The sequence below is a fragment of the Echiichthys vipera genome (assembly GCF_963691815.1).
Source record: "Echiichthys vipera genome assembly, chromosome: 3".
Taxonomy (NCBI): Eukaryota; Metazoa; Chordata; class Actinopteri; order Perciformes; family Trachinidae; genus Echiichthys; species Echiichthys vipera.
The window spans coordinates 10,012,762-10,037,178 of NC_139828.1; the positions used below are offsets into that span (position 1 = coordinate 10,012,762).

The 24,417-nt window shown below is 44.2% G+C and overlaps 1 protein-coding gene across 3 annotated transcripts; it reads right to left on the minus strand.

Moving 5' to 3' along the window:
* Window positions 1-791: 791 nt before the first annotated feature.
* Window positions 792-24,247, minus strand: zbtb7a (zinc finger and BTB domain containing 7a). 3 transcript variants are annotated; one of them, XM_083911015.1, is made up of 4 exons: window positions 24,158-24,247; window positions 12,183-12,746; window positions 10,562-11,448; window positions 792-8,681 (listed from the first exon to the last, which is right to left on the minus strand). In XM_083911015.1, exons 2-4 carry the CDS (start codon window positions 12,666-12,668, stop codon window positions 8,246-8,248), a joined length of 1,809 nt encoding a protein of 602 aa, XP_083767141.1. In that variant the 5' UTR covers window positions 12,669-12,746; window positions 24,158-24,247; the 3' UTR covers window positions 792-8,245. The 3 variants fall into 3 exon arrangements, with proteins under 3 accessions (XP_083767141.1, XP_083767140.1, XP_083767139.1); XM_083911014.1 differs by lacking the exon at window positions 24,158-24,247 and adding an exon at window positions 16,696-16,824; XM_083911013.1 differs by lacking the exon at window positions 24,158-24,247 and adding an exon at window positions 16,461-16,711.
* Window positions 24,248-24,417: the final 170 nt, after the last annotated feature.

Genomic DNA, 24,417 nt, shown 5'->3' on the forward strand with positions numbered 1-24,417 from the left:
GGGTAATGTAACATGGCACAATACTGTAACGATACACTGAGCTAGATGTACATTTATTCAGTGATTAATGATCCAATATGATCAGTTTTAAGTCAATAATCATCTTCAAGATGAAATTCACACTTTTAAAGTAAAAGAATAGTTTGTTTTTCCTTTTAACTGTCTGGAAGAGCTCTGTACTAAAATTGTCAAATCATATTTTAGTTGCTTTTTGAGTTAGTTGATATAAATGTCCCTGATTGTCTTAAGCGTGCGTATCGTCTCATATCGGTCGCAGGACCCTGAATTATATCAAATCCAAATCCTGTTGTGTCGCTTTGTGACATCGGCAGATATCACACTGGTGTCCAAAGAATCAATATATTATATTGTGAAGAAAAATTGTGATTTACACCAAACATTCCTGATTAGCAGAGAACACTGCCGACAGAAAACAAAGACTATTGTTTTTATTATTAAAACAGGCTCATGTATTAATGTTTGATGAGTTAGAATAAGAGACAAAATTATCCAGGCAAAATGTTGCAACCATTGTTTTTAATAGAAAGATTTTATATTCTTTAAACCAGACAACCAGATGCCAGACATTTTTGGATATATTAAAAAAAAAAAGAAGAACAGAACAAAAAAAAATGACACAAAATGGAATTATATGGTTTAGACTGTGGATTTAGTGGTCTCATATACAATACAATTTATTTTCATCGCCAAAAAGTGCAAATTCTCCAAAAATCACCAATATCCCCCCCTCCCCCTCCCCCGCCCCTGCAGCTTCCAACAGATATGGACTGACAGACAGCTACGCTACGAAACAACTTTTGTGAAGAGAAATGGCTTATTTCAAAAGTACAGCCACACTAAATCACATGGGGAAGAAAACGGCTGCTGCACTCTGCAGGTTAAGATGTTTGATGGCGTTGCGCTTTCTGGCCACGCTCCATTCAATTAGTGATGCCACAGCAGGTGCTCTGCCTTTGGGATTCACTTGTTGTGATACACAGTGTGTGTGTGTGTGTGTGGAGTGGGGTGTGGTCAAATGTGCAAGAAAGAAGAAAGTTTCAACGCAGAGAGAGAAATGGAGCGGCAGTTTTTCGCCTCATGTGACTGTGCACTTACAATTATTGTCCAGGTTTGACGACATATTCTTCCATTTTAAACGAACATCAGAAAACAATAACTCTGTAAAGGATTATCATAATAATCACAGTTACAAATCAACCTATTATATAAATAGTAGCCTATTTCTTCCTCTCCCAAGTCAAACCATTTACTGAACTACGGATTCATCGAATGTTTATCATGATCAATATTATTCTCTTACACTCGACTGCAATAATCTTGATTTGACAGAGATGTTAAGGCCAAAGATGTTTGTGTACTGATTTGCAAAAGTGCATGATGGTCGTTTGGCCATTTCGTCTGTCTTTCAGAATCATTTAAGCTCTATACGGATACCAGATCCAGCCTTAAACTACAGACAGGGCGTTATTGCAGACAAAACGATTCTGCAGTGGATACAACACTGCATGTTTAACATTCAGCACAGCTAGCCTTCTCAGAAAGCTTTGCAACTGTTATACAGGTTTTCTTTTCAAGAAAAAGTGTCTCACAAAATGAGCTCAAATGACCTTTCTCCCAACAAGATCTGAGACAGTAAGCAGAGAGCAGGTAGAGGGAGGTCTGTCCAGTAACCCCCCTGCCTTTGTGTGACTATGCAATAAGCTGCATACAACAGGTATGGTGGTAGTATAACAGAGATGTGTTTCTTTATGTCCAGATGAGGTGGTATCTTGAACCACCTTCAGTCCAGATCCCAAATATTCAAGTTTTTCTTGTTTTTTTTTCTTCTTTTTCAATCTCTTTTTTTTCATTTAAGTAATCGTCCGCACTGAGAAAACAAGAAAAGACATCGACAGGAACAACAAAATAACAACAATAGTGATAACCATAAAATAAAAGCACACAAAATTCTGGATGGCCTTTTCGCAAAGTGCTTTTGTTACAATCGCAGAAGCTGAAAACAAACAAAAAAAGGCAGTTGGACAGCGGTACACCGAGGGGCCTTTTAAACTGTGTCTACATGTCTGTGTGTCACGCGGTGCAGGGATAGTGAGGCTGGACAGACAGAGTGAAACGGTCAACTGCAAATTGTTGACTGTTTCCTCCTGCCATCTGCAACACGCATCCTTTACACCGGCCAAAACCTCCAAAGTGGAAATCACAGCATGAAGTTGTGGAATGTATCTTAAATTAGTTTAGGTGACTGAAAACTGAAACTGTCTCTTCCTCCGTATCCGATCTCCTCTCCCTCCTTTCTCTCCTGTCGATTCCCCTGCTGAGGATGTGTGATCTCTGATCAAAGGCCGGTCGGCAGCAAAGATGTAGACTCTGAGTCCGGAGAGAGGGAGAGCGGTGGGAGAAGAGAGTAAGAGAGCGTACACCCCCCTCCCCTCCCCTGCCTCCGTGCTTTTCCAACCCCATCCCCTTTCAAAAATGCTACAGTCTGACTAATAAGACTGAATCTCCAGTGGCTTCCTTCCCTCCAACAAACAATTCACTGGATCAATACTAGATGGAGAAATAGGCTGGCCACAGCCACTTTACAACGAGGGAAATGTTCCTGCTTTTATCTTTCTGGGAACTTTATGTTAAATATTGGTACGGACAAGACATACAGAGAAGAAGTAACTCAGAGGGTGATTAGACAGACCATAAACTTAGTAGACATTGAAACCCAATGCATAGCAGTGTATTTTCCACCTGAGTAGTACTTACATAGAGACAAAGGAGGTCAGCTACATTCTCATTGGTGCGGTTGCCCAATGTGAAAACTGTGGTGACCTCCTTTGTGTTACAATTCTTATCATATTGTGGCCATGCAATTCCTACCAGCTTACAGGGTCAACACTGAACCATTGCTCAGCATATAGTCCATCACCTGGGCTTTCTAACCTCCCTGAAAAACAACATCCAGCCTTCCCCTACCACCCGTATTTAATCCTCCTCCCTGTATGCCAACCTTTGTATCCCCAGAGACTGAGAGACTCCAAGTGCAAACTGTCCCCACTTGGCTGAGAGCAGCCAACAGACAGCAGCCTGCCTCTCTGAAGGACCCAGGGCTGTCTGTGTAAGTGCCAGAGCCACGCTGCGCAAAGTGCTGTACTGCATATGCTGTGCTCAGCTTGCTGTGCATCAAGAGCCTGATGGAAAACACACAAAACAAAATCAGGTGTGCATATGACGAAGCAAAGCAAATAGTCCTCTGTCTGCCGCCACGAATCTCAATAATAACAGTCACCCCGCCCTGCTTCGCTTGATTATTTACAGTTATTTTGTTATCATAGTTGTTGGTCGTCTTTGTTTTATGGCCTTCTCAGATAGATTCACCAAAACTCTTTGATAACAGCATAGGAAAAAAAAAACATATCAAGGTCAATTTGGAAAAACATTTGCAATGAAGTTCTGAGACTGTCTCCGCAGAGCCGGGTCAGAGTAACCTTGGTCTGGGGCTGAGGCTGGGGACACATCAGTATGGATCCGTAGAGGCCGACACAGACAAAGCTCTGAAGTAGTGGCAGAGACATTATTATAAATTAACTCACGTAAAGCTTAAACAACTACATGGTCAATTTCATTACCAAGCCAATCAGATTTTACATTTGGTTTTAAAATATGGGAAGAAAAAGTGCTTATGGTAAAAGAGTTTTGTCAGTTTCTGCCCACGTAAGGCAAGCTGTGGCCCTTGATGTTTGCACTGTCCACCTGGTGGGAGTGAGCCTCAGCCCCACACTGCACAATACAACTGTCTGGAAACATTTAAAAAAAACAATCAAAACAAAAAGCTTAGTGCTGTTCAGCCAAGCCCACAAAGTCCCAGTCTGCTTCAACTAGAGAACATTTAAATTAAACCTTTTCAGAAAGTAAAACCATCCAGTTCAGCAAATGATTACAAACAGTGTATAACAAAAAACAATATATTTCACTATCATTTCATATCATTACTCATCAAATGACTGAACATGAGCGAAATCCCATCATCTGTAAAATTTTAAAAGAACTGGATTCAACATCTCTGGCACCTGCACACAGTACATCTCAGCCATCGGACCAGGACAAATGTCTCAAAACGCTCGTTTCGGAGAGGCTTTGCTACTTTCTAAGTGCCTAAATGTTGTATATTTGGAATATGTTTTATATGAAGAGCAAATATGATTTCCCGTTATCACACTTTCTAGTGTCCATCAAAAGTTCTCTTCTCAAGAGCCTTCAGATTATATAATAAACCTCTTAATCCAACGTGAGATTGGTAGCTTAAAATGTCCAATGACTTGAATGCGAGCCATTTCTTCTCCTTTGGTATTTGTTGTTGTTGGACGTCCGTATATTTCTTAAATATACTGTACATGATTATTTCTATGGAGGGGTTGGATGGACTCTTTAAGAGACCGTTGATTAACCACACTGCGCTGTGCTCATGGAAACACACAGGCCTTTCTGAGGTCTCGTGCCCTTCTCCCATAAGCAGGACAAGGACATTTAACATTAGTGCAAACTTTTGCTCTCTCAGCTAAAGCACCATTTCCAGTGCTATCAGGCTTCAAATCCATAACCCCACCCAAGCACCCATTTAACCCACCCTCCTGGCACAGCAACCCAAAACCATGACCCAAACTCTCACACACACACACACACACACACGCACATGCACGCAGACACACGCACACAGCCATGTAAAATTGTTAGAAAAAAATGTAGCACAACAAGTGCAGACAGAAAAAAACTACACATCCTTAAACCTCTGATTCTATCGTAAGGATACAAAGAGCGAGTGAAAGCGAAGTCAAGTAAATATCTGTACGATTTCACACACATTTCTGCATATGTATTCAAGAAGAGGGCATCTGTGTGTGGCTTAGTGAGGGAGGCCCAGTCTGGATAAATTATACACATACTTTCAATATATCTAGTCTACAGTAGACTAACACTGAGGGCAACACGCTTTGGTTAATCAACAAACAACATGTGACTTTTTGGGGAAATATTAAGGTAAAAAAAATATATGTTTAAGATGGCGAACAGTTCTTACCTTCTGCCACATCAAGACAAAATTGGTTTAAGCGGTCCATACCAAGTACCACTACATAAATATCACACACCCAGTTTGCACTGGTCTGCCTGTGGGAGTCAAACTGTGCATTAATAAACCCCATCTTTATCATAACAGAGAAGTAATAGAAACTAAAACGATTAAGACCTAGCCAACCACTGACAATGACCAACAAGGGTAAACAAAGAGTTATGCAAATCTGCACCAAGAGAGCCATGAAGTAAACAAGCAACTGTCCAATGAGTTGTTTTACAATATGGTATTTTGCTTCTGTGGTACCATGGACCTATTATCACCAGTTCCTCAGAGAACACGTGTAGTTATGAGAGTAGCTGGTGAACAGATGGGGCAGACACAAAGTTTGTTTATCCAAGCCTGTCCTGAGACCCTCCAGCCTGCCAGCCAGCAACACATGCTTGTGCACATGCACAAAGAAAAAATGCATACATAAACACACACATACACACAGTGCCCTTTCTTCTTTGTCTGCCTCCTCCTTTTAGCCCCTTCACTACATTAAGACATAAAGACAAGTCACTAGATTTCAGAAACTTCAAGTGCGATCAGTTACATGGATTAATTTAGTCTTTTTTTAAGGTCACAAAACTCAACATGTTTGTATAGGAACCCACCCGCCGTCTCTTTTTTGGCAGCTTGTCGTCAAAACCTGAACAAAACCAGTGGCGGAGCTAAACTTCACCACCATGGACAGAAGGACTGATCTCATTTGCAACTGGTTTGTTTCAAAGTACCCGTTTTGTTGACAAAAGTGCCCTCCTCGGTAACAAAGTGCATTCATAACCTGCCTCTTTCCAATTAAGGTGCAATGGACTGATAGTTGAACTACTGCAGATATTATAGGATGGGGTCGTGGGGGTGTCTCTAAATCATATGCATGTTCTCTTGACTCAAAGGCTCCGTGTGCGAGTTTGGAAAATAAAATTGGATTTGGAGTTCAATAACAACTTGGATATTTTTAAGACTAACAAATCCAGATGCGTGGAGTCACTTACAATATTCAAGCAGATATGTCAGCTCTGGTGTTTTCCCCTTCTCTACGGGATACCTGGACCCAGTGAGCGGAGAGAGTGTGCGTGTAAGAGAGAGACAGAGACACACAGAGAAAGTGCATTGGGACTGGCAGCTCAGGGTGCATGTTTGAACAGGCTGTGGCTGATTCACACAGTGATGATGTGGCCAGAGCGACCCTGGCTGCCACGCACACACATGTAGACAAACACACCTACATACAAACACACTCGCACACTAAACTGCCAGCACCAGGCGTCCTACCCACAGTCACACCAGGCTCTAATATAATAATATCCCCTCCAGGCTAGTTCGGCGGCATTAGAGGACTACAGAGGGAAAGCGAGGGAGAGAAAAGGCCTGATTTGATCCCGTCCTGCCTGGAAACGTGGCTGAGCTGGGGGAGATTATTTTTTGGAATGCAACAGACATTGTGAGATCCCCCTCCCCTTCCCTTGTTCCCCTCCCCCATCAACCAGCTGCAGCTGCGCTCCTATTTGGCCTCACAACTTGGACAGGTATTTATTGCTTTCTTCATCATACAGGTTGCCTCATGGTTGTGTGGTCCCTAGGGCCAAAAAAGATTGGAATAAGCATGATACATAAACCTCCTCTCACTCCCTCCCCAACACCAGCCCACTTCCTTTAAATATACCTCTCTCTCTTTCGCTCTGTTGGATATCTTTAGTAAAGCTGTGCAAACATAGAAAAAAAAGGTGCTCATCTATCTCTTCTTCGTACTCTTTTTCATTCTGTCACTTGGGCTCCCTGCCATTCCTTTAACCTGCGGTTGGTTAAATGCTACCCGCGCCTTGTCACACAAGGACAGATTCCGAAAAACTGCACAAAGTTACAGCACATTCATTCATTCGACCTCCTCATCCTTTGGGCAGGAACTATACAAGTCAAGTGTTAAGTTTAGGACAAATGCTGTGATTCAATGTTTTTTTTTTCTTTCTCATCAAACATTCATACAGGTTTTTTTCGTTCACCCACGAGCTTCACTCTTTGAGAAATATGACATCAAGCCTAAGAGGAAAAAACCCAATTGGTAAGTACACCTCAGCATTAAGAAGGGACCAATGTCATATCACCACCTGCTGTATATACATGTATACAATTATAAAGTGTCAAGTACCCGAAGCAGTCAACAAAATAGGAACGACAAAAAAAAACAATTAAGACAAAATCAAAAGGGAAAACAGAAATGCTGAAATTGCAGGGTTGTGAGGGATAAGAGGCAACATAGTCAAGCCAATAGATAAACTGACGATGGTAGTGCTTTAAAAACACAAACCCTCCACCCCTCATATTCCCTAGTCCTGCAATGGAAGAGCCCCCATTAAAGTGGATTTGACTCGACATGAATTTGCTTTTCAATAAGACAAACCGTTCTTAAAATGCATTTTTAGAGAGTAAGTAACACTTCAATCAAACCCTTGTCTGATTCTTTCTGGAACATTTAGAGAGAAAAAACTGTTGCATCAAAATTGTGGTGAGTTTTCCTTGCATATGCCATTTTGTGGCAATGTTGTTTCTATGGTAACTGTACATTTCAGAGTTCAGACCTGCGAAAGAATAGAAAAAGACTTGTTTTCACTGGGAGGATTTGTCCTCGCTTCACCCGTACAGCAGCCAGAAGGTGCTTGATAGACACCTTGCTTAGAGCTTGAAGGCTGTGAGGACAAAACCAATAAAAATCTAAATCAACTGCATAGTTGCTCTGAGTTTCTTTGTAGTCTATCTATCATACACTTGCCGAAGCACGTATGCCAATGTATAAAACCCCTAATATTATAAAGAAAGAAATGGCCCAGAAAGTGGACGTCATGGGTGCATGATTTGAAGCGTTCTTTGCTCTTTAACAGATAAACAGACTCAAGTGCTTGCATGTCTACTCCATTTCCTAAAGTAAAAGGAGAAAGAAATATAAAGATTAGATTTTTTGTGACACCCTGATTTGGTTTATAGAGGAATAGTTAGTTGTTTCGTTTTCTTTTTTTAAAGTTTGCCTTTGCATGTTTTTTCTCCTCTCTGTTCACTGGCCTGTCTCACAGGCGGTGCAGAGTGACTATGGTGTCCAGCAGTGTCCTTGTCGCCCCTGCAGTCTCAGGGCCCTGCCTCCCCTGCCAACTCCTGCAGTTGAGGACTGTGTGCATAGGCTCCAGCAGCCCCCTCCACCTCTGCCGCTGAGGAGGCTTCCGAGCGCCGCCGTCCCCTGATGGTACGGGGCTCAGGGCCTGTGTCAGAGCTGGGGCTCAGCAGGCCCAGGGGGGCATCTAGGAGCCCTGGCTCTCGCACCCGAGGCTTTCGGCCTCGACGAGAGGGGATACCGTTGCAGCCGTCCTTCTTGAGGTGGCGGTGCAGGTGATCCGAACGCACGAAAGTCTTAAAGCAGCTTGAGCACTGATAGGGGCGCAGGCCGGTGTGTACACGCATGTGGTTCTTCAGGTCGTAGTTGTGAGCAAAGGCGGCTCCACATTGCGTACACAGGTAAGGCTTCTCTCCTGTATGCTTCCGCATATGAACCTTGAGCTTGTCCTGCCTGGAAGAAAACAAAATTTAAAAAAATCTCGTCAGAAAACACAGATAAAAGGTTGAAATGCACTAGAGGATCAGCTTACACCTATCTGCATACACACAGCCAGCTTCAGGTTTCTCTTCAGCCTCAATTACTCATCAGGATATGTAATATCATGTACGCATATATAATTAACTCAAAATACATTATTCATTCTCATATGTACAGTGGTCAGCTTAATATGATTTGGACGGTTTAATTTCCTAATAAACAGCCATATTTTGGATTCCTTCCAATGGGATTATTCTGTGAGGGCAGCCAGGCCAACTGAGGCAAAGCCATAAACTCGACATCTTTATCCGTTTAATTGCACAGAAGAGCCCAAGTGTGGACCGACGAGAAAGCTCAAAGTTCACTGTGTCGATTGGTATTTTTACAGGTCTTTTTTCTTTGAGGATGACACCATAACAATTGACAGATTCCAGAAAGAAAAGAAAATCAGGACATTAGTCATTGAATAGTAAAAAAATATAGATGAGTTTGCACTTCATCATCAATTTTTCAGCCTCACAACCTCTGCTTGACTTCTTTAAATGTAAAGCCATCTCATTACATTCTGAAACATTTTTTACTTTGCAATGTTTCACCACCGCCCTCTAAACTTTATCAGGCTGCCTTGGCCTTCGTCTGACTCTTGTCCCTCCTCCCCCCCTTTAGCCCTTACTATCTCTCTAGCTCCCGAGCTCTTTAATCGTCTAACCCATTCTGCACTCAGGGCAGAGGCCCTTCTAAACAAACAAGCGTAGTTAAGACAACTCTATTGGCACACGCATACACACACACACATGCCATGTAAGTGGATTAGCTGTCATACAAGTAAACATAAACACACTGCAACCCTTACAGGTCTGTACAACAAACTGTTACTATATAAAAAATAACATAAGTGAGGAGAAGCACACATGTGCGCACACAAATACACACAGGCAGAAGCCCTGGGAAAAAAAGTGGCACACTGACAGAGGTGAATTATTTAAAGGACAGGAGTGATTTATTACCGTGCGAGGCACACTCTTAACCCTGATCAAACAGGATTAAGATTACAATACCCCCTTCCCAGTGGCGTTCAAATTTAGCCAGAAGGCAAATTCAGATTGGTCTTCCCTACCTGCCATGCCAGCAGAGGTTCTGAGTATTTTTAGCTGACTGCATTTATTTCCAGCACAAGTCCACTGATTAATTAATTAAAGGAATGATTTCAAGGAAAAGGTAGGACTCCTAAATACAGGGAAACCATGTGCACTCAAGTCCCCTGCAGTAGAGTAGGCACATTTATCTGAGCGGCACATGGCAGATTTCATTAGAGAGGTAAAGACAGAATGAGAGGAGGGTGGTGGTGTAACTACTCTGCCGTGGGCAATAATCAACATAACCAAAGATCAAAAGTTCAAATTACTGCATTGGAACACATTGAGCACCATCCAGAGCCTGCAATCCCCCTCTGTATCAGAGCACACCACTTTATAGCAGCCCTCCACTAGATAACACTGCCATAGCACAGCTTTCTTTTATATGATCCTATGTTAAAATTCCAGGACTTTGCTATGAAGGCTGTCCCAATAAAACAACCTTTATTACCATCAGCCCCCTCTCTCAAAGCTGGAATATTCGACATGCCATTTGGATTAGAATTTGGCTACAATGCGCCATTGAACAACACCACTTATGATCAAGGTAAACATTTAGATTCACTGTGCTGCCTCCTTAACGCAAAGCTAAGTTGGTTAGTGCTAATACTCCTGGCTTTGTGGTGTTTCCCACTGCTGGGCGATTTGTCTACAGTGCCAAGTCCAAGACTATTAGTACATGTGACATGGGGTAGTCACTTCATTAATCGGACTTACCTGGTAAAGCGCACTTTGCAGATGGCGCATTCATAAGGTTTCTCTCCCGTGTGCGTTCGGATGTGGCGGGGTAGCTTGCCTGCTCCTTGAATGACCTTGGAGCATATGGGGCATTTCTGGAAGGCCTTAGAGCGCATCTTCCTCTCACCTCCGCCTCCTCCACCCCCGCTGCCTCTCTCTCCCGGCCCCCTATCTCCTCCTACTCCTCTGTCTTGGCCTGTTCTGCCCCGTGATAACCAGAGCGGCGGCACTCCCTGTGTCACAGCAGCAGAAGCTGGATCCTCTTGCTGCGTGCTGTTAAAATAATTCAAGTAAAATTCCATGTCTGGGTCATCCCCATCTCCCTGTTCCTCCCCGGTTGTTGCACGCTCCTTCTGCCTCTCGATGGAGTCCATCATCTGCTGCAGGAGGGCACTGGCAGAACCCCTCTCCCTCGCCTCCCTACTTCCATCCTCCACCTCTGTCTCCTGCCCCAGCCTAGACTCAGGGGGGAGGTAGAAGTGCCCATTTTGGGATGGAGGGTAGTAAGATGACCCCAGGCTTGCTCCGTTCCCCTGCACCGCCTCCCCGTCCTCATCTTCCTCTTCATCCTCATCCTCATCCTCTGGCTCCTGTGTTGGGGCCTGGACCAAGGCGAGGGCCAGGGGGGAGTAGTACTCACCAGGGCCAGCAGGAGCCCCGTTGCTGGGAGCCCCCCCATTGCCATGGTTAAAGTGCAGGTGTGTGGGAAGGTCCCTGAGCTCTGGCGTGCTGCAGCTGCTGCTCCAGTGCGCCCCTCTCTGGAAGTACTCCAGGTACTCCTGGGCCCGCACCTGGTTCCCCTGCTCCCTGCCTCCTTTGCCCCTCCCCTCCTCATCTTCATCTTCATCTCTTCGCTCACTGCCCGCCTAGTGAAACATGACACGTAATAAACAGAGTGAGTGCAGGACATTTAGTTAGTGAAAATTTGCACAAAAAAGAAAGAGGGGGGAGACAAACGTACAGTAGTACTGTAAAAAATAAATAACTACGTTTAAAAAAACTTTCTGTAAAGCACATCAGCCAAGGTAAAGGCTGACGAGAAAGACCTAAATCTATAAATATAAGGCCTATCATCTTAGGTAGATCATTATCTGGGTATCCTAGATGCACACCCAGGGGTTCATTATACCCATGAGCACATGCATATGCACATCACAGCTACACTTGATCATGCTGAAGTGTAGCTGTGATATGCTGTGTCTGTAGCTGGCAAAATAGCATGCTGTCCGTCCACACACGCTATTGGCTCGGAATGAGTAAGTGCTGAATCCAAAAGCTGTGGGCGTGTGGTGAGAGAGACTGATAAAGGCCATGATGTAAGCTTGGCTATGCTGACTATTTAATGAAGGGGGTGGTATGAAGACCAGACACCTCATTCCCTAAGTGGCTGAAGCAGGAGAACCACAATGTGAATGAGTTATTTCAGTTCGACAACACATCTACTTAGCACGAACTTTATCTTAGATCGTCTGTGCTTTTCTATAAATTCATTCAACACTTACAATGGGTTGCTTATGGTGTCGCTAATTAATTAAGGCAGAGCAGATCAAAGCTTAAATTTGACTTTAACACGTCACTTATGTCTATAATGGTCTTGTACCGGCGGGGAGAGCACTTTGGTGTCCAGCAGGTGTGTGCACACGTCCTGGACAGGTGGGATTTCCAGGAGGTGTGCAGCAGCAAGGATGTCAGCCACACTGCTGTGACTGACTGTCAATGTAGCTGTGTAGGCAAAGTCCAGCAACGCTCCCAGAGCTTCTGCCACCACAAAATCGATGTTGTAGATGTTCTGTTGGTCAGCGGTGGCCCCTGAAGTGAACAGCTTGTGAAAGTAGGAGCTGCAGGACGCCAGGACGGAGCGGTGAGCTGGGAACTCCCGGTCCTGGGTAACCAGGAGCACATCACACAGCAGTCCACTGAGCCGCTGCTTGTTCAGGTTGCCCAGGATGTCTGCGCTGTGCTCGGGAAAAGGGATCCCCACAGGGCCTTCCTCTGCCTCTCCTGCACCTCCTCTCCCTCCTCCACCACTGCTGCTTGCTGTCCCCCTGAGCCGCCTCCCACCCCTCCCACCGGCTCCTGACGACATCTTCCACCAGCCTGCCGCCGAGCCGCCTAGCACAGCCCCCACCCGTGTATCCGTCCTGCCGTCTGTCCGTCTGCCTGTCTGAGGGGAGAAGAGTAGGATAGAGGGATGGGATGGTGGGGAAACACAAACAGGAAACAATAAATCAGTTCATGGCATTCTTTATGTGGATACAGAAAGGGAGAGGAATATTGATTAATTGATTCACCACAGTCAGAAATATACACCGGAATGCAGTGCACACAAAAAGTTCACGGAGGACAGTGTAAAATTTAAAATCTTAAGTACAAGTGTAGGGTTAACTTCAATTGCAATATTGTAATCATGAAGACTAAAAACACTGAACCCACTTGAGTCCAACTCACACTTTTGTTGAGGCCAGGAAGCAGTACAGTTAAATCCTATTCTCGAGATCTAAACCAGGGGCCCCTTTAATAATACAAAGAGGGCCTTATGGAAATGAGCGTCCAAAGGAGTCCCACTGTAAGTAATCAATACACTTGGGTATCACGATTGATTTTGTGACACCGTATCAATTTTTTTTTAAAGATTTTTTTTTTGGCAGTTTTTCAAGCCTTTTATTATATAGGACAGGAAATGGGGTGAGAGAGAGAGGGGGAGACATGCAGCAACGGGCTGCAGGTCGGAGTTGAACCCACGGCCGCTGCCTCGAGGACCTTCAGCCTCTTTACATGGGGCGACTGCTCTAACGACTGTCACCGGCCGCCCCACCGTATCAAGTTTTAATTGATGGATTTCATGCAGACATTCATGGCAGACAGTGGTTCATTTTGTGCTGTTTAGTTATGCATCTTCAGCTATTTGACTTTTCCTAGCCCCTGTATCATGACACACATATCTTACCCCCAGACTCTCGCTGATGCACAGCCCTTGGTATGCCTATATCCATCACAAGGTATGAGTACACAGTCCATAACATACAGCGGGTAGACAAAATGCACACATACAGAGTGAAGTATCAATGTCTACAAAATTGGGTCGTATCAGACTGCGTGCAAATAAAAAAGTATTGTTATTAGCTGTAAAACTGGTTTGGTAATCAGCTTTTTAAAGGATATACTTTCAAAAATATATATCACAACTGTGAGAAAAAGATCAAAAAATAACTGAATATATCAAATCAGTCTTAAACATCTTAGCATCTGGCAATCAGACAACGTGCAATGACAATGAGACACTAACAAGTGAAAACTGCCGCATTAGAATATACATTATATAGGCGGTTGATGAACACTAGTAATTGGTCCATAATCTAGTCATCTCATTTAGAAAACTGTGAAGTTTTGATATTATTTTGATATACTTTATGTTTATGACCTTCATCCAAGTAAACTATGTGCCGTCTTTTTCAGCCTCTAAATGAAATCTAAAATTATTCACTCTAACAAGTCATCTTTATTTATTAGTAGTATCTTGGCAGTGCAAAAACATCTCTAGTGATTTTTCCCATCAACACTTTGACAGTTTCATGAAAATGTGTGTTTTTAAACCCAAGCCATCCACGACATGATGTGTTTCTTACATCCAAAAAGGAATAAAAATAATTAATAATAGTTTAAAAAAGTGGCTCAAATAATTTTGTGCTATATGATCTGAAACTGAACTTCACAGCTTTACAGTTGCCACATTTGTTGAACGCTGTAATACTGTTTGCTTCCTACTACAGTAGCAAAAACAGACAATTAAAACATTGCACTTTTTCACTGGACCCAAGAGCCTTGAGCGAGTGTCCCAAGTAACCGGAGTGAAGCCACACAGTAACACCTTAGTGCTGCACATCAATGCTAGGAACTGATTTGAAAGCAAATCTACTGGCAAAAAAAAGCCATAATTACAGATTTACTACAACAGCACAAGTGTGACAATGTGCAATAAATGAGCTTCGGGTGGCACTGAAAACATAAAGGCTCACAACAATTTTGAATGCATTTTCCTGTGTGTGATGCGTGACTAAGTGAACAATTTAGGAAGTATACATGTGTGTGCAGGTGACTGTTGTTCTTGTATACATGCCTACATGTGTGTGTGTGTGTGTGTGTGTGTGTGTGTGTGTGTGTGTGTGTGTGTGTGTGTGTGTGTGTGTGTGTGTGTGTGTGTGTGTGTGTGTGTGTGTGTGTGTGTGTGTGTGTGTGTGTGTGCATGCACTCCTGCAAGAAACGAAGTAAGAGGTCGTGGAGGACACATAGGCAGAGGGCAGTGGGGATCAGAGTGCATGCTGGGAGCTGGACTGTGCAGCTTGTTCCCTCTGTCAGTCGAGAGCAGGGGGGTGGGGGGGTGGGGTGGAGGAAAGGGGGGGGGGGGCTGCCAGAGCAGACCCTGTGGAAAAACTCCACAGGAGGAGGAAGAGGACACGCAACAAGCTGCGAGGGAACAGTATTAAAAAGGGAGGTTGTCAATCCGGTCTGAGCTGGTTACCCCACCCTGTACTGTGTGCCAAGTTTCAGGAAAGGCTGTCCCCTCGCTCACGTGTGGGGGGAGATTAAAATGATCGACTGAAGCCTGCGCAGTGGAAGGGGGGGTTTCAGCAGAACGAGCCATCCTCAATTTCTCTATTAACACACTCACACAAGCAAATACTGTAGCATCACAGAGAGGAGAGACATCAATAACGCACATAACACACACGCACATAAACACGCATATAGGACAGAAGCCCCCCCCCCACCCCCACCCCACCCTCTCCCCATCTGCCAGGGTGACCCAGCAGGGGGTGAGGCCAGGGGGTTAGAGGATGCATTGAGTGTGTTGCTCTCTGCAAGAGCGAGGCATTCAAATGACATTCCTTCAGATCAGCCCTCCCCGTAACTAAACCTGCATAACCTGGCTGCCTCTCCTCTTTCCTACCTGTTCACCTGTGTTCACCTCTCCTTTTCTCTCCTCAGTTAAGCTCTCCCCCCCGCAAAAAGCAACGCCTATCTGACACCACACCTTGACATATGACGTGTCAGCTCTGCCCACAAGTGAGAGTTAGGTAAAGCCCGAAGGCAGGCAGGAGAGGAGAGAAGATGTTTGTTCAAACTTATCCTGATCCTCAAAACATTATGTTAAAGATAAAAGATTGTACAGTCAAATAACACAGGTCATATTTTAGTAAGTACTGCTTTGTTTGAATAGTGGTTTGAATAGTGATAAAATGTTTGACGGCTCTTCAGTTTTTTTATCCTTACTGTACATCAGACTTAACTCAATCACGATTTGATAGGCAGCTGACAACAAAGCCTCTGTGTTTCACAAAGCTCTGATGAAAACAGACTGTCAGACACGGCATGAGCACATTTTATTATCCAAGACCCCATCTGAATATGCGGCGGGGAGGGAGGCGAGGGGCACAGACAAAGAGAGATGACACAGGAGGGAGAGACGAAGAGAAAGCAGAGTGAGATGGAGATGGACGACAGAACAAGACGAAGGGCAACCGCATGGCTACTGGTCACGTCCTTCACAGGTGGAAATAGATCTCTGCGAGGAGCCCATCCAGACCCGAGCCGTGCTGCTTTTCTCTCACACAGACGCAGAGCACATGCACTAGACCAGGCTTTGTTGCAAGATTGTGTAGCACATTATCCCCCGTACATATAGCTGACCCTGGGTCACGGCTTTGTTGGGTAAAGACGCTGAGCGGAGATAAAACATACACACACACACGCACGCACGCACACACAAATGCAATTCAGTGCCAACGAAGCATGGAAGAGACTACTCTACATGCAGGAGCCACCTGTCCCCGGATAACCCCGCAAAGAGCACTAAGAAAGAGGAAACAGTGCTACAAACCTGATCCCGACACCTCCTCATGGCTTGAAACATTCCTTATCACTAATTCATGCCTATGGGTGACAAGGTCCGCAACCCGGCACAAAGCAGCGCAGCAGCTCTCCGTGTCCCTGGTGTTCCACTTCCAGGGAAGGGCCTTCTCTCAATGCCCAGTCTAAGAGCACCCAGGCCTGCTTTGCAAGTCAAACAACCGCTTTAACACAGGACCAACCCATCCCATCCCTGCCCTCATTACCTTCATCTCATCCGCAACGTAACTCTGCCCCTTCCAACATATCTACACGCAGCAAGGACAGAGTTCAAAATTACACTTCAGGGATGAAACAGTCCAGAACGGTCTCCTGTAAAGCGGTTCCCATTTCGCTGTTACCTCAAACGACTGTGCTGTGTGTGTGGTTGTTCTTACTATCCATGCCAAGGCAGTCACACCCAATTTGCTTGTCATTCAATAACGAACACATTGACATCAGGCTGTGGTTGCAGTTAGCAAGTGTGCTTTTATCATTCCTGAATCATTTAAAGATTACAGAATTTCCACTCTCAAAGTATCTCTGTCTTTGGCTGACACATACCAGTCATTCCTAAATACAAAGGAACAAACTGTTAACCCTGTGCACCCTCAGATGTTTAAATAGACAAAGAAATCAACTGCTTTGTTTTTTTGAATTCAAGAAAAGCATTAAGTAAAAATAATGACTATCAGGGTATCAAAAAAAAGTAACATCAGGTATTTCAGTGGCACTTAACTTAATATTTCCATTTTTGAGGAACTGTTTGTTTCGACCCCACTGAATTTAACAGCAACTATTATTCATTTGCTCTCCTTTTTATTAAAATCATCAGTTACTAGTTTCTAGTTTCTAAATTCTGGCATGAAAAAAAGTGATTGAAATGGGTTTTTCAATCGCTGATGATGATAATCAGAGAGCATGGTGGCTGGTACATGTTTGTTTTTTGCATCAGATAAAAAACAACAATGTAATGAGAAGAAATTACACAAAATGAACATGAGAAAAACACTCTGCTCAATTGCACTATGCTCACAATTACCCTGTGCTGTGCTTGTGTATACTTTCATACCTGTACGTAACAGTCTTACGTTTATGTTTACCTTTGTTCAATTTGTTATACTTGTGTTCACACTGGCCATTAAAGCTGGTTCTGATTCTGATGAGACACCAAATGAACATTTATTTAACACTCATTGTCTGCACTGTGTTCATTTAGTCTGTTTAGTTTTAGGCTAAAACTCGCAGCAAAACGCGACAAACCATTTTCAAATCATCTTGACCCGGCTTTTTCAGTCAGGGCCCATAAAGGCAGTTGAATCAAACTTCAAACAACTAGTGGCAACAAAGGCTGACTAATGCGTCACCTCACGTCACCTGTGGCTCACCCAAAAAGTGACATTTGAACGCACGTAAAGACTACAGCCGACAGCCAGCCAGCCCGTGTGTTCGGCACGTGCGTGAGAGGAGATAACTCTCCAAACCAGCAGGCGGCGGTAATCTGTATTCTTCTTTCAAAAAGGGAGACCACAGGTAGGCCGACAGGAGGCTAGTTAGTACATCAACAACATAACCCGGTGATGAAAGAACAAATTATATTTACAACGCACGAGAGATCAACAACACCACCAGTTAAGAAATGTTTCTATTAAAGAGCTTGATGGCTAAAGAAAAGAAAATGTATATATGTGTGTGTATATATATATATTTTTTTTTTTCCTGAATGTTGTTTGTTTTCGATCACAGCCTCCTGACTTTAGCCTTTTATTGACTTTGCTCACTCCCATTTCTCTTATTGTGCACCCACTGAACTGGCCATAAGAGTGATTTCTCTCACTGACATCTGGGCAAAATGGAGAAAATCCAATACCACAATACTTTTGACCAAATACCTTGATATCCATATTGCAACAATACTGACTGTTGGTGCTTTCACAAAATATTTACACGATGATAAATAATCAGTAAATAAGTTACTTCACTGCACATCGCTTTACTGTAACGCAGCCTTTAAAACCAGGAGAAGACTTACGTAGTTTTAATCTAAGACGATATCTCATACCACATTATTAATATAATATCAAAATATTGCCCAGCCATAGTGTCATTATCAAATCACTTATCCCTTCTTTTGCATTCCTGTTTCAGCCATTTAAAGCACTTTGTAACTTTTTTAGTACTGAAATACAGAGCAGTTGTGTATTTGATAACAACCTGTGACGCAATATTCCTTTTGCATAACACTCTTTTCAGGTTACTCCCAACTTTACTCAGGTGAAGACTGCATGTCTTCAAGTGTTTGTATTAAGATGAGAGTGAAGCAGCAGAGTCAGGACTGAAAACTCTGGACGTTAAACAACAAGTTGAAGAACTTGGTTGGCCCTTTGCTCTTGTCCTCGCCTCCCTGAGTCTTTCTTAATCATTTCACTTTTCCTCTCCTGTCCTCATTTCACTGACTATCTCAACTGGCCTCTATGGCAACAACCTGCCTAGCCCGTCCTGCTGCAAGGGAATCACTTCTCTCAGGTCAAGAGGGTTCAAGGTCGAACCAAGATAACACAAGATAATCAGAATGGGGAAGGGGTGGCAGTTTCTTGTAAGAGTGGATTTTGAGCAAGTGCCCCAGCCAAGTGAGTCACTGCTGCCAGTAGTGGAAGGAAACCTGATTGGTCATATTGGGAGCAAAGCAGGAAGAGGGTAAGCGATAGATAAAACTGAAGTTGTATGGGCTGATCTAGGCCTGGCAGCGTTTACTAGGAACTAACCAGGAAGTGCAGCCAAAACACAGACACAAAGCCAGTGAAAAGGTAGTGGGCGAGGCAGGGCGTTAAACTCACAAGCTCAATCATAACTCCGACCTAGGAATCTGGCTCATATGTCAACGATGAACTGAGATCTCATTCAGTTACCTGGTGTAACCTGCTTCAATAAGAGGAAAGGAAACCACCCACAAGTTGGGGCAAAGTTTAATGTGAGGAAGCTAGCAGGGGGGATTTATGGTGTTATAAAGGTCTATGTTTGTGCCCAGATAGCAAAGGAACTGGGAGAGTGAAACCTGAGAAGCTCACACGCTGTTTTAAATGCGACTGTATTTTCTTTTTTTTTTAAGTACAAGAGCTGTGAATTACTACTTTTCCAAACTAACTAAGTTTTTGATAAAAGAACTAAAATAAAGTGATCAAACTCTTAAACGCTATTTTTACGTCTGTAGTTTGTGGTGTACTGTGATCATTTCTTATATTTGCTCCTCTATATGTTATTATCGCAGGTATATTAGCAACTTCATATTTATAATAATACAATGCCACTACACTAAAATGTATCACAGCATCAAAAATCACAATGCAGTTAAGACAACAAAGTAGTATACTCAGCAAAAGATGATCGTTTAAAATAAGGTAGTACCATGCAAGGCTTTTGTATATCATCATGCAGGTGTTTCCATTTGTCTGGTCACTCCATCCATACAGAGAAACACAATGGTGTATTACCTAATGAACCAATTCATTCCATAGCATTAGTTTTTGTTAAGTCAAGTCAATGTAATCCCAATATACTAAAAACTACAACTGTTGGGATTCAAGACAGTTAAAAATACTGACTTTTGCTGGATATTTCCTTGCCAATCACCAATCCTCTTACACACGCCTTGGGACAGCAGCCTTTCATAAGCTGTAGTGCAACAAAACCACATCCACTGAGTTTGAGCTCCTTTTAGCTTGAGTAACATGCTCTGACAGTGCCATGCTGCCAACCAGGAAGTGTAACAAAATCTAACACATGGCTTCAGAAACAGCACTACAACCCGACACAGCGTCGTCCTGCAGAGCCCGAGCAAGCCGGTTGGTCAGTCCGCAGGCCCAGTGTGCCCTGGATGCGCCTTTGTGCATGCGCAGCCCAACAGGGAAAGAGGACTTCCTGTGAGTCTGTGACAGGCGTGTAATAGAACCCGCTCTGTTATCAGATGACCAGCTCTCTGCTTGTTCGCTCGCTCTCTGTCCCAACTGTCTGACCCTCTCTCTCTCTCTCTCTCTCTCTCTCTCTCTCTCTCTCTTCCTCTCATCTGTCGCTCTCATCTCATCATTACTCCATCTCTGTCTCAGACTCTGCACTGCAAAATACCCACCACATCACCCACTTCCCCTTTCCACTGCTGAGGAGGCAAAGCATCGCAGACCAACCCCACCTTCTGTGTCTTGCCGTCCTTCAGTGCAACCCACCCATCTTCTCTCCTGTTTCAATCCAAACCAATTCATTAAATCAACATCCAGATAGTGTCAAATTGGTCACATATCCCCTTTCTGATCAGTTGGCCTTTCTGCTTGATTAAAAGGAGGTTCTGGTCCATTTGTACCACATTGTTTAATATCAATATAACAATCAATTACACTGCCTTAAACTTATTCAGGGTTTTTACAATATACTGAGAATGTAAAAACCCTGATTTACATTTCACCAAAAGACATCAACTCCGAAAGTGTGAACATGTAAGTCTAGTTTTACCCCCACTCTGAAAAACATCCCAGCCTAGTGCCTTCCCACTCTAATTTGATCAGGTTGTGTTGGCCTCGCCATAATAAATGTCCCAGAAGAGAACAGAAGAAGCCCCTTTACTCCCCCTAGACTTCAGCACAACAACAGAAAAACAACAGAGAGGGGTCTGTCTATCTGCCTAGCCAGGCTGGAAGCTGTGGTATACTGACCAGCTGACCAGAGGAACCAAACATTAGGGGGGGAAGTGAAGCTGCATTCACCAAGAAAGAAGCAGATTAAAGTATTATAAATGCTTTCACCTATACAAACAAACATACAGAAATAGAACAGTCAGCGCAGAAGTTATGTTGTTGGTATCAAGTACAAAATAGCTCCATAATTCCACCATATAGGTCGCGGTACATAATTTGATCAAAAAAACAACACTTTGAACAAACATAACTGCTACATGTAGTGCATTGTATACAGCCAACATTTCACTCTAAAATAAAGCCTCAAACTGCCACGGCGACATCACGCAACCTGTCTTCTCAGTCTGCCTGAACCTGCTAGTTTCAGGCCATAGTGGTGTGGGCACAAACATACAGGAATATCAAACTGTATTCAGCCTCACCGCCAAATTGATGGGTGGTGTCTTGGACCAGCCCACAGCCACTGAAGTCCCCTGCAATTCCCCTGGAGTCTATTGTTGGTAACACAGACGCACACGCATGCATGCATGCACACAGGCTCACAGGCTCACACTCGCACACACAAACACATATGGCGTCCTAGTTTAACCTCTTGCTGGAATGTACTTGAAGTAACTATACTTTTCTTCTATAGAGGCATCTAGCAGGTGGCATAGACGAAGCACCAGGACAACATTAATGTAACAAATCTTTTCTATGACATTGAACTGAATAAAAAGAAACGTCATCAACCTTGACTGCTGTCGTCTCTTTAAAAAGCATTCCAAACACTTTCCCAGCATTTGGGCGTCTTCATGTACCGTGCTCTTCTTGTACCCTCACCGTGCCCACATGCTTAAAAAAAAACGGGTTCAACAAGTATCCAAAGCCAAAAAATATGCATCTGGTTATCGAGCAAGGCAGTCAAGGTTCCTGTGAAGTCTTTAAACCACGAGCCACAAGCAAGCAGGACATGACAGGCGAGATTAGAATCTGCTGTTAACAAGATGATGGTAAGGAAGGGGGGCGAGTGGACTGGGAGACAAATATGTCATGAGATTGACCATGGTGTGAGTAGCTGAGAAAATGTTTAATCAATCAGCAAGAAGTATGCAAGTGGTTATATTTGAATATTGCATGGATTCAGCTGAGGTCTGAGGTTTCTCAAATAAACTATTACTGAACACCCCACCTGTACTCTGGCAGTTAATCCAAACTGTCGATCTACCAGTCTAGCAAACACTTGATGCGGTGGTTTTTAGTTGAATTACTAACACCTCGAAAGACGGAGCAGTACAGGATGTGCAACTGTCTTCATCTTTTCACTCTACTAATAATAGCAGCAGTGCTATTTAATCACAGCAGAGGACCACAGCATTAAAAGAATATTGTCTCTTAAAAAGTTGGAAACAACAATGGTGCACAATGCACGTTGGCCTGATGTGAATGAAAACTTTATGACACAAACTATTTCTCTGAGCAGTGTCTGTGCAGCACCTTACACTCAGCACTGACCTATTTGCCATTCCCTCCTTTATCTGCAAGTGGGTCAAGAACTCTGAACTCTATCAAGCCCCATCTCTCCGTCACACACACACACAACACGCTATGGTGTTTATTTTCTCTGCTCGTCTCCTCCTCTCAGTCACAGTAAAGGCACCGTGTGTGTGTGTGTGTGTGTGTGTGTGTGTGTGTGTGTGTATGTGTGTATGTTTGTGTGTGTGTGTGTGTGTGTGTGTGTGTGTGTGTGTGTGTGTGTGTGCGCGTGTGTGAGTGAGAGTGTCTTTGGAGTGCTTACCAAATAGGCAGAAAATGTTTCCCGGGCCCTATCTGCCTGCCGGCCAGCTCTGCTGCCTCCGTCTCTGGGCAGGGCTTGAGCCTTACCAGACAGGAAACTTGCGAGTGGCCCTAGTCATACAGGCAAGCCCTTGCCTGATCCCACACAAACAGACACCTACCCTCCCCAAGCACCACCAGCACCACCAGCACCCCAACCCCCCTCTGTTTTCAGCCCACAACTCAGCTCTGCATTCCCTGCACTCATTGGCTTGCCAGCTGCTCACTCACCACACCTCCTTGTCAGGATAGGCTGGCGGCTGTTCCCTTTCCTGGATGGCCGAGGGCAAGGCACTCTGGGATATAGAGTTCTGAAACCTCATTCGACCTGCTTTACAGCCCCTATTGTTGACTACGAGTCCCAGCTCTCTCCGTCCTCACCACCCCCACTATCTCCAAGCCTGCTCTAACGTAAGCACTCAGGGCTGAATTATACACTACAGTATGTTGCTAGCAGGCTGCCAGGTATTAAAGTACAGACCAGCCATCAAACAGGGCCGAGCTTAGTATGAAAAAAAGAAAAGAAAAAGGAAATTCAGCCTCAACTGTCAGAGCAGTAATGAAACAACAGAGGTGGATTCTTTCATTGGCTCACACTCGAGTGACATTTCAGACACACTTAAAACTCCTGACCTAAATTATGACTTAGGCTGTTCCTATTCCAAACAGTCTAATGCCACTACAACATGCCCTGCGCACGCAGCACACAACTGGGACCGCACTGAGCATTTCAATCGCCACTGTCCTGAAAAGTTGTTGCTACTGCTTATACCTTGTCCAATACAATTATTTTTGGTTCCCTTTTCCCCTCGTTCAGTACCCCCCACCCTCTCTCGAGAGCCCCCCACACCCACACCCCCCACACCCTCCTCCTCCTCCTTCTCTAAGTGCTTCCACCTGCCTGAAAAGTTAATGCATTGAACACATCCTATAAACTTTATCTCAAGATTCCCCAGAGGTAGAGAGCAGTACAGAGGAAGTACTTTAGGAGGATTAAAAAAGAGGAACCTTGACTAGGGACTATTGCTGCGACCCACCTCTCCTCTCCGGCCAACCCCCCCACCCTGCTCTCCTTTCTGTCCCCCCTCCCTCATTCCTCCCTCTCTCCTCTCCTCCTCTGCCCTGCTCCCCTCTGGTCGTCAGGCCCAGGGCAGACAGCAGGGGGGATGGCGGGGTGCCTTTAGCTCACCTGCGATGGCCGTGGTGAAGCTTGTTGTGGGTTAGCTCAGCCCTCTCCTCTCCTCCTCTCCCTCTCACTGTTGTGCAGCTTAAAGCCCCGTATGCGCTAACCAAGCAGCAGCAGATCAACTCAATTCCCTTCCTGGTTTCTGGAGGGCAAAGAGGTCCCTCCCTTTCTCTCTCTCTCTCTGTCTCTCTCTCACTCACTCTCACTCCCTCTCTCTTAAAGAAACAGCATTCCCCCTCCGTCTCCTCACCCTCCTCCCTGTG